The 10,560-nt window shown below is 42.5% G+C and overlaps 2 protein-coding genes across 5 annotated transcripts in view; one reads left to right on the forward strand and one right to left on the reverse strand.

Annotated features, from left to right (window-relative positions):
* The window catches only part of LOC109623139 (uncharacterized), an 86,511-nt gene extending 78,323 nt beyond the window's left edge, over window positions 1-8,188 (forward strand). The window contains exons 20-22 of the mRNA XM_062848673.1: window positions 6,177-6,745; window positions 7,272-7,578; window positions 7,631-8,188. Of these exons, the coding sequence (XP_062704657.1) occupies window positions 6,177-6,745; window positions 7,272-7,578; window positions 7,631-8,155 (1,401 nt within the window). The 3' untranslated portion in view covers window positions 8,156-8,188. The remainder of the gene's footprint in view (window positions 1-6,176; window positions 6,746-7,271; window positions 7,579-7,630) is intronic.
* On the reverse strand, window positions 1,917-10,431 carry LOC109623140 (zinc finger protein 443). Of its 4 annotated transcripts, none has more exons than XM_062854191.1 (4): window positions 8,733-8,834; window positions 5,262-5,385; window positions 2,480-3,667; window positions 1,917-2,183 (listed from the first exon to the last, which is right to left on the reverse strand). In XM_062854191.1, the coding sequence occupies exons 2-4, from the start codon at window positions 5,382-5,384 to the stop codon at window positions 1,998-2,000; spliced, it is 1,497 nt and encodes a 498-aa protein (XP_062710175.1). In that variant the 5' UTR covers window position 5,385; window positions 8,733-8,834; the 3' UTR covers window positions 1,917-1,997. The 4 variants fall into 4 exon arrangements, 3 of the variants coding, with proteins under 3 accessions (XP_062710175.1, XP_019933182.3, XP_019933183.3); XM_020077623.3 differs by lacking the exon at window positions 8,733-8,834 and adding an exon at window positions 5,445-5,486; XR_009998089.1 differs by lacking the exon at window positions 2,480-3,667 and adding an exon at window positions 10,240-10,431 and having other exon boundaries at window positions 2,037-2,183; window positions 8,733-10,171.
* Between the last annotated feature and the right edge of the window lie 129 nt (window positions 10,432-10,560).

The following is a 10,560-nucleotide window of genomic DNA, read 5'->3' on the forward strand; positions in this document are numbered from 1 at the left end:
GTGTTTGATTCTTATCATAAAATGCGCATATCATTCTGGGGGCCGTTAGTGCTCGTAAATGCTGGATATAAATGTTAGCGGGAAATATAAATTCTATAGATTTTCAAAAGCGAAAACTGCTTACAAATAACAACAAATATTATTGTATTTTTATTGTTACAACGATTCATTCAACGCCATTCAATTGATTGTATTTGTATTGTAAGAACAATAAAAAAAAACATTAGAATATAATGTTTTCTTTTTAAAATTGCCCTAAAAATATCTCATAAAAACGCAATACATTCTATTGTTTTTCGCGGAAAAATCTCGCGCTTAGTATCATACGGGCGTATCTACAATGATCGATTTCTCTTCATCGATTTTCTCTTCGGCTAATAACTTGGCATGCTAATCATTTTTGGTTGTTTTTGTTGTTTTAGATGCTAGTCCTAGTCCTCCTTCAACGAAACACACCGAGAGACCATCCGAATATTGGTCGTATTTTCCGGAATAATCCAAAGAGAGAATCGACGAAGAGAAATCGATCATTGTAGATACGCCTGTATGATACTAAACGCGAGAAATGTATGAAAATTTTCTCAAAATTGTATGGTTAAGATACATAACGACCACCATTTTTTATTGTAAAAGTGCCATTTACCATTCGCCGAATAGTATAGAACAATAGGGGTGATGGTGAGTGTGTTGTGCAAATTACAATACGTTTAGTGGTGAAAAATTGTCGAAGAAATGGTGTTGTAACAATAAAATTTATCGTATTTTTATGATAATTTTTATCAGGGTTGCCTTACACATTTTTTTTCACATTATTTAAGGACAAACGCCTTGAAATCCTGGTTCAACAGTGCATCAAAACTTCAGACGCACAAATCTCAAGAAGCAAGCTTCAAACAATAGTCTTGGGGAATGACACTTCCCCTGCTATACGGAAAAATCCGCATTTATCCGTTACTAACCGCCGTTAACCGCGTCTAACTCCTGCTCAGTTGGCAGCGGTTAGCGACGGTTAGGAACGGATAAATACGGATTTTCCGGTTAGAAAAGGATATGTCATTCCCCTTGACAATAGTGCATTTTATTATTCTGTTCTTGCTCACTAAAAATAAGCTTAAAATAAGAAGATCAGTTGCGCTGATGTTGTTTACGAATAGATTTGTGCGCTCGAAAACGTGAGTAGGTGCCAAAGTCGGCCATTGTGGCGGCCATTTTGGGACTCTACCAAGTCTGTCCTTAAGCGTGTTCAGCCCTGGCGGGGCCATTCCCAATCAGATCTGATTGGAAATAGTTCAATTCTGATTGGAAGCGGCTCCGGTCTAGTGTCAAAATTCCTGGACCGCGATGAATTCGGTTCATCAGTGGATAAGTCCATTGGAAGTGATTCATCTAGGATGCACCGAACGTCAAATCCACTTTTTCTTTACATGAACTTATCCACGATAATTAGCCTGTGTATGCTGACAAAATTCTTTTGTTCTTTGACTTTTACTGCGAGCTCTGTTTTGGTGCTGTCCTGTTCACTCTCACAGTAATTTTGAACACCAGTGCTCGCAGTAAAAGTCAAACTCTCACAGCATGCAAAGGCTAATGTCATACGCCGAAAAAGCGAAAAAGGAAGAGATATATGATGACGTTACTGTGTAAGCTGCTATCTCAAGTTTCTGTTTTTCACGTTTTTCTACCAATATATAAAGAAACATATTCAATTCAGCCCGTATTTCAATATTAACCTGGCATTGCAAAAGTCACACTTCGAATAATTAATAGCTCAACCCTAGTAGGATGTTAGGGTCAATGTGACCCAAACAGTCATGCTGAACGTGAACTACACCATCGTGGTGAGAAAAATCTAACATCTTAGGAGGGTAACACTGATGGGTAACTATCTTCAAATGGTCGTGAATGTCAAGGTACGGTTCAAAATTTCAAAAAATTAATAGCTTTATAAGAACAATTTCAAATTCAATGCTGAACCAACCTGCGATCCTACTAGCATCCTAGGTCGATGAGGCCTCCTCTACTTTTACTTCCGGGAGCAGCTTCAAATAACGTTGTTTTTTCTCGGCCCACTCAGCTACATGTTTCACCCGGATGTGCTTAAGTACGGTCGACCTCGTTCGATAAGGTGCTCCACAATACTCGCACGAATGTTTCAGCGCTCCCGTATGCGATGTCAAATGGTCCTGGCAATGAGAGTTAAAGGGATGTTAAACTTGTCTCCATATAGCCACGTGAAAACATGTATTAAACAATATCTTCGTTTCTGCCACTTTATGCAAACTGGCAATTTGCAGAGGAAACTCTCAGTTAATAACTGTAGAAGTGCTCTTAGAACTCTACGCTGAGAACTCGAGCATAAGTCTAATATTATACTTTTTCTGGTTAAAATCAAACTTTTTTTTGTCAACGCAATCAAAAGTAATAAAGAATGTACTTGGGAATACCATTAAAAATTATATGTGTGTCAGTCAATACTCACCTGCCAACGATCCTTCTGGATGAAAGTTTTTCCACAGAATTCGCACTGATGCCTGGGCTCGATGTGGGCTTTGGATTTGTGGTTCTGCAGTGCGATCGGATGCGGATACATCCTGTGACAGATGTCACATTCGTGCACCCGTTCCCGATTTCCGTGGACAGTTTCCATGTGATTTTTATAGTACGGTTCCTTCAGCCACCGACCGCAAGTCATACACTGGATTTTGGGCACTTCGATGCCCGAGTGTTTTATCATATGACGCTTTAAGGCATGATGCCCCTTGAAGTTCATACCGCACTGGTCACAAACATAATTTTGAGGCTCGACTTTATCGTGAGATTTGGCTATGTGCTTCTTCAAGGTGGATTGATTCACGAACATCTTCTGGCACTGGGGACACGGGCGCGGCATATGGCGTTTCATGTGCTCATCCAAGGCAGATTTGTTCATGAAACATTTTCTACATTTCACGCATTCATGCTTTCCATGCCGCAGCATATGCGACTCTAGAAGAGCTAAACTGGCATATGCCCGTGGGCAGCGTTGACACTTGTGGATGCGATCAGTACTATGTTTTGAGGCTTTGTGAACTTCTAATGCCTTCTCCGTTGTGAATGCCTTTTTACACTCTTCGCAGCGAAACGCATTGGAATCGAGGTGATAGCGAATGTGTTCAAGCAGGAATGGTTTTCCCCTAAGTTTCTTGCCACAACACTTTGTGTACGCATCTTGCCTTTGGTGCGTATCCATAAAATGGTAACGCAACTCTCGAAAGGTTGGAGTCACGGTACCGCAAAGCTCGCAACTCAGCGTTATGTGTTCTCTGATATATCTATCATTTTCATCCTCCTTTTTCTTCCGCAACATTTTATCAATAAAATCCGGGATATCGTCCGATTCCGGCAACACCTTCTTAGTAGCCAATGTTTCTGGAAGTGAGTTGGATGGGGCAGTATTACTAAGGGGGGATGAAGGTTCTTTTTTCAAAATTTGGCGAAGCTCTGTATCACTATCCAGCTCGATTTTTATATCTACCGGGAATGGCGTTTCGTCCAACATGAATTTAGCTGCCGCAGCCTCTAAGAGTGTCTGATGTTGGCGTACTTTCTCGGAATATTCATAGAATTCGGTGATGGTGTTCGAACATATTTGGCACACACTGGAGGTGAGTCCTTCCTTGAATTCGATCTAGAGGCAGAAATGGTAGAATATGTTGTATCATGGTTAGGTCGGTAAAACCACCAAACCCTTTGTAAGGGTACTCATACAAGTTGAGGACACTAGAGCAGGGCCCAGCATGTATCCCACAAGATAATAAAAGATAGTTAAATATCAACCATGAACACACTCGGACGCCTTTGGCTCTAAGAAGGGCCCTTTTATCCCGTTTCACAAAATCCAACAGAATAATTTAATGAAAATGTGCAAAACCGACATCTTTAATATGGCAACAAATATTGATAAGTGAATACTGAATAGTGTGGTTTTTCTTTTCAGGGTTTACCGAAAATTTTGTTCGAAAACCGCTAAATGATCCGGTTCTTGTGAAAAAAGTTATACATACAGGTACCACGTTACATCTGTGTAAGGGCAAGGATATACCGCGAAAATCGGGAGGGCACGGTGGGTGGATCAAGTGCAGGACGGTTTGCGGATTCTTCGCAGTGTGCGAGACAGGGTAAGCACAGCTATGGATCGAGTCGAATATAGACGACTAATGTACAGCTGAGGACACTCTGGCCTTAGTCTGACCGGTAAGGCCCGTGTAGTTGCCGGCTTAGAATAGCACTAACCCCCTGTTCCGGAGGTAAAAGTCCACCAAACAGGGAACCCCAATCCAAGGTGTCAGGCGACCCCCCAAGGAACAATTCGAAGTCATAAATAAGCATGCATGTTGAACTATTGCTGGTTTATAACATTCGCAGCTGAACAAAACCAAATGCTGAATAATAAGCTGAAATGATGTTATTTACTTCGGAAATAAGCCAAAATGCAACATTGGGCACATATGTGAACAGCAATTTAATTATAAGCTTAACAAGCGTCAACAATAGGGTCCTAAAATGAAAAAAATATTTGCCCGGTTTTGCTGCATAACACGAAAGAGCATGCTTTTCTGATCTCAATGGTATTTTTTCCGAACTTAAACAATAACAGAGTAGTTAATATACTTGAAAATAAAATAATGATGAGCAGGTCTTGTTTGACATTCGAGGTCAACCTTGACGTAACGAAAGTGAAACGGCGGGTTGCAAAAGACACCACATTGGCTCACTTTTGACATCCAACTTGTTAAGCTAGGGTAATGCGTTTTGGTAATAAGGATTCATGGTACAATTGTATCTAGGGGCTTTAAAGCCCTTACTAGTGACAGTTTCTAAAATTGAATTTATTTTGCCTTACGGATACGGATACGGATTGCCTTTTTACGGATAGACTTGGTTTGTCCTACACTACCGTGAATCGCATATCAGTCCCATCTTTGCTGGATTTCCTATGCAAATGGGACAGATATTCGATTCACGGCAGTACACTTGATGTGAGGAAAACAAACATGCTTTGCGTATCTAATTGCGTAATAACCTACTAAAGACTGATAAGTACTGGTGATACAAAGACTCACATAAATTCTTATTACCGAACAGCATTTCAAAAATTTTGGTAAGATCATTGAACCTCATTGAACAAGCTCTGTTCCGGGTTGATGATTGATGAACAAGCTCATATTTTAATTTTGTTGACCCACCCTAATGCCTTCAAGAGTCAAAACAATAACACTCACCGGAAAGCAGAAAACATTCTCCAGTATGTTCTTCATCGCAGGATTTTCGATCGTGGTGTAGCTTTCCACGGCCGGATCCAAACACAACCGGCACGTATCGTCGACGGATGATGAGGTTGCCATTCTGTGGAGCGTAAAATTAACAAATTAAAACGAAGGAAAGTAATTTTCAGGAAAAAATACCTCTTCCTATCGCACCACGCAAAACCAGCTAAAGTGACTGAAATTTTGACAGTTTTGTTTGCATGACACTGAACAAAAACATCATCTTTCAATCAAAAGCATGCGTGGTTTATCCACAGAGGTGAATAACAGAGTAACTAGATTGAGTTTAAATAAGGGCGAAAGTAACATGAGAGAGTTCTCTTCATCGACTCTCTCTTCTGCAAATTAAAGTGACAATATGCAAATTCAATCGAACTTTTTTACACTTAGACGCTAGATTGCATCGCAACCTAGCGATTTATGACCAAAAAGTTCAACCATACTTGCATCTTGCCACTTTAATTTGAAGAAGAGAGAGTCGATGAAGAGAACTCTCTCATGTTACTTTCGCCCTTATTTAAACTCAATCTAGAGTTGTAGGACATCCCTATTGTTTTGCCAAGTAAAAACAAATCATTTTTACGGTGGGTGGATTACACAAAACTGTAAAGTTCGTAAAGTTAAATTAACTTAATTTTCTTTGGAAGCAATGTGAACAAGTGCAAAACTCCCTACACATTATTATCAGAAATGGACTCAGTCAAAGCGATATGCCGTTTGTGCTTGAACACTGGAGATATACAGAGCTCTCCCTCACTGTACGATGGGATCGTCCAGGCAAAGATTACCACAATCTTCAATTTTCCTGTAAGTTTACACAAGGATGTAATTTAATCCTGGGTTAAAACATTGTCCGTATTCTGTTTCCAGATTGAAAGCTGTGTCACATTGCCATCCACTCTATGTGCGCACTGTTTATTCAAGATTGACGATTTCCATGAATTTACGCAAACGGTTCGTCAAAATCAGGAACAACTAAAAGACAGAGCAGCGGCCCTAGCCCACAATGCCATCAAGACTGAACCGATGGAAGCAGAAGAACAACCACCAGAAGAGCACCAAGACGAGAAAGCGTTCAGTGTTACGGTCAAATCGGAAGATTTCAGTAACGATGTTCCGATTACGGTCAATCAGGTCCAGACGACATCGCCGGTTCAACAGGAACACGACGAAGCCCGTGTCGTACGGGTGGATACAAACCGGTGCATAGTTCAAAGCCACCAGGATGAAACGGTACAGTTCAAGATTGAGTTCGATGATGCGGAAGTTCCGCGCGAAACGGACTCGCCTGTTGAAAAGGCCGACAAAATCGAACAGGAGGATCGTCTAATACGGCAGTTCTTCACTCTCAATTGTGAGGTCTGTTCTGAACCGTTCGATAATTTTAGTCGGTTGAAGCAGCATACCACGGTTGTGCACGATAAAAAGCTGATCATAAGGTATGCATTTCATGAATTATTCTAATCATTACCTTCAAGATTAAATACAGTTTTACAGCTTCTTATTTCACATGAATGTCAAATTAACAAACTTGTGTGAATCTAGTCTTCAGAGATTCCATAATTTCTGACTTTCTAAGTTCAGCCATGGTAGTATCCTTATTTAATCATAGTAGGATGTTGGGGTCAATATGACCCACACAGGCACGCTGAACGTATGCTACGCTATCGTGATGCGAAAATTCTAATGCCGTTTTTCTTTATTATCCAGTTCCAACCTGGGTTGGAACTGGATCAGATCACAGTTTCAACCCCAACCCGATTTCGGTTTCGCTTGTACTAAAGTTTGTTTGACGTTGTTTGTTTACACATTTTCCGCCAATCCAGTTCCAACCCAGGTTAAAAAAGAAAAACGGCATAACATCTTAGGAGGGTTAACACATACATTCAAAAATTATGTTTAAGAGCGGAAAAGGGTTAACAAATCCCTACAAAATCGCCATGATAAAACCTTTTCCTCCTATAGGTGCTGCAACAAGCAGTTCTCCCGGAGATACACTGTATTGGATCACATCGCTTTGCACCTGAACCCGAAGCACTTTCAGTGCGAAACGTGCGACAAGGTGTACCAACGGAAAACCGATTTGATCAATCATCGTCTGCGAGCGCACGGTAATGACGAGGCTCGGCCCTTCAAGTGCGACCAATGCCACGCATCGTTTCCCAAGTCGTACCTACTGAAGGCCCATCTGACCAAGCACGTGCAAGTGGAGTGCGACATTTGCCAGAAGGTGCTGTCTAATCCGGTATCGCTGAGGAATCACAAGATACAGGTTAGAACTCTAAACTTTTTAAAGAACTATCTCATAATCGTTGATCTTACAGGTTCACAGCGACGGAAACAAGCACGTGTGTGACATATGCGGACTCGAAATCAGCAGCAAACAAGCTCTACAACGTCACAAGGCTCGGCACGAACAGGTCAAGCCCGAGGATCGCATTCCATGTCCGATCTGTAGCAAGCTGTTTCTCAGTGAAGAGAAAATGAAAAACCACATCCGCTATCTGCACGAAGGTAACGAAACGGCGTGCGATATCTGCCAGCAGGCCTATCCGAACAAGCGGGCCATGGATGCGCACAAGCTTCGGGTGCACTCGAAAAAGACATTCGAGTGCGCCACGTGCGACAAGAAGTTTACCCGAAAGCTGGCGCTGACGGAACACCAATCGACTCACACCGGCGAGAAGCTGTACCGGTGCGATCTGTGCGGAATATCGATCAGTAACATTTCGTTCCTGTACAAACACCGAAAGCTGAAACATCCGGAGCAGTATCAGGCGGGAAAACAGCAAGCTTATGCGAAGGGATCGCCGCTGGTGCAAGAGCAAGAGCAGAAACAAGTTGAATAAAGAGTTAGAATTAAATTGGCGTATGTTCAAAGTTGATCAACAGGAATAAACCATTTTAATTTTCTACCTATAGCTGAACGAATGATTGAATTTCTCAAACATTCATTTAATTTTTGTTTCTCTTCAAAATGAGTTTTTTGTTGCATTATTATGTAACTTGTGTGTGTCTCCCTCATTTGAGGTCTTCTCAGCCTTTACCCGCTGCTTGAACATCTCCCTCCTCTGACGCGAGATATTATTGCCTGACCCGGTCGAAATTTCATTCTCCGCTATGTCTTTTTCCATATCTGAGACAATCTACTCGTGCGAAATTCTTTACAAGACTGAAGTTTCTCTGCATCTTGATCGTTTGTTTCGTTTGCTTTGTTTATCCGGTAGCGCATTACCGCTATATGCTCTGTTTGCCCGTTTCTCTGTGTCCCTCTCAATCCCTAAACAGGCATTCATAATGACCGGTTCTGCGAACTGTTGAGCAAAATGTGAACTACCCGATCCAAATCACCAAAGGACTTCTATTTCGGCACAAATAACCAACGTCTCAAGTTCCAAAGACCCATCCATTATACACCACACATACCTTTCCAACACCCCTTACGATGCATTCTCCTCCGCCTGCCGTAGTTTCCGCGCGGCCCACTCCGTCGGATGTTTCTGCTTCACGTGCACGTACAGATTTGCGCGGGAATTTTTCGTAATGCCACAGTAGTCGCACGAATAAAGCACCTCGCCCGTATGGGTCGTCCGGTGCTCCTTCAGGTTGAACGATTGCTTAAACCGTTTGCCACAGAACTCGCACTCGAACTTTTCCTCCACGTGCACGTACCGCTTGTGCTTCTTCATGGCCCGCTCGTTAGGATAGTTCTGGTGACAGATGTCGCACGGGAACTGGCGGCCCTTCTCCCTCTGGTTGTGTACGTACTCGATGTGATTGGACCGGTTCCGTTCGCCTCGGTACCACTTGAGACAGTACGGACACTGCAGCTTCGGAATTTCGATTCCGTTGTGCTCGTTTAGGTGCCGGTCGAAGGAAACCTTGTTGAGGAATTCCTGCCCGCAGAAGTCACACACCATGGTCCGGTTCTTTTCGCTGTGCATGTTGGCCATGTGCGCATTGAGAGAACCGCTGGTCGAGAGCACTTTGTTGCAGATCTGACACTGAATCGTTTTATGTTTCTCCTTGTGGGCATTCAACATGAATTTCTTGAGAAACGATTTGTCGCATTCGTCACACTTGAAGGGATTGTCTTGGCTCTGAGTGCCATGTTTATTTGTCTTGTGCATCTCCAGATATTCGAGGTCTTTGTAGCATTTGTTGCACTGATCGCAACGGAACGCATTCGGGTTGTTGTGAAAAACGATGTGGTTGATAAGGGACTTTTTGGAAACTAGCTTCCTCTTGCAGCAGACTATGAAGGCTTTCCGGTTATGCTCCGTCTTGAAATGCTCTAGGTACGATTTGTAGTCCCGCGCCAGAAAGCTGCAAATATCACAAGTCAAGGTAAAAAACTCCATAATCCGTTGGGACTCATTATCCCTCTCCTCTTGAGTCTTAGTACTTCTTGGCTTTCGCCTTGGTCGCAGTTCCTCATCGTCGTCAGAATTAAAAGAATCCGACTCTTCGCTTGACGGTGTTTTACTACGCCGGCGTCGTTTTCGCGCTTTTTTTATGGGTTTTGCTTTTGGTTTTGCCGGAGGCTTATAGGAATCATCACTAGGATATTGAACATCATCATCAGGATCCACATCTGATTCCTCTTTTGGTATTGGATTTTTATCTGCTTCGGCCCGAGCGCTGTCTCCTTGAACGACTTCCACTATACAATCCGTAGCTGGGACCTCCGTTTTGACATCCTCGAGAATTAATACTGTCTTTATATCTTCCTCAGGCGGATCCGAAGTTACGCCATTCAACCATTCCTGGTTGATCCGTACTTTTTCCGAGTACTTGTAGAATTCGCAAACCGTGTAGGAACAGCTTTGGCACACGGTGGCCGAATAGCCAGGTTTCAGGTCGATCTGCGAAACAAAACTGAGACATATACCCGACCAATCAACATTCGAGAGATTTGAACCCTTCTGCTTACCACGAAATGGAACACCTTGTCCATCTGTTCCTTCAGGTTGGCGATCGATTCGAAATTATCCGCAAACGGATCCAGACAAAGCCGACATCCAACGGCACTGGTTTCCATTCTGCTGTGCCGATATTTTTCAAATGTTCTTGGCACAAATTGCACTATCCTCGTCGAAAATTATTCTTGTTTGTAAACACACATCAGAAAAAAAAAATGTCAAGATTTACTTACAAGAAGGGCGTGTCTTGAAAGCAGAACGCCCCTTTTCTTGATGATAATGACGGCGATGACGGCTCTTTTCTCTAGCGCGCACCCATCATCGAACGAGTG

Source organism: Aedes albopictus, chromosome 2, assembly GCF_035046485.1.
Source record: "Aedes albopictus strain Foshan chromosome 2, AalbF5, whole genome shotgun sequence".
Taxonomy (NCBI): domain Eukaryota; kingdom Metazoa; phylum Arthropoda; class Insecta; order Diptera; family Culicidae; genus Aedes; species Aedes albopictus.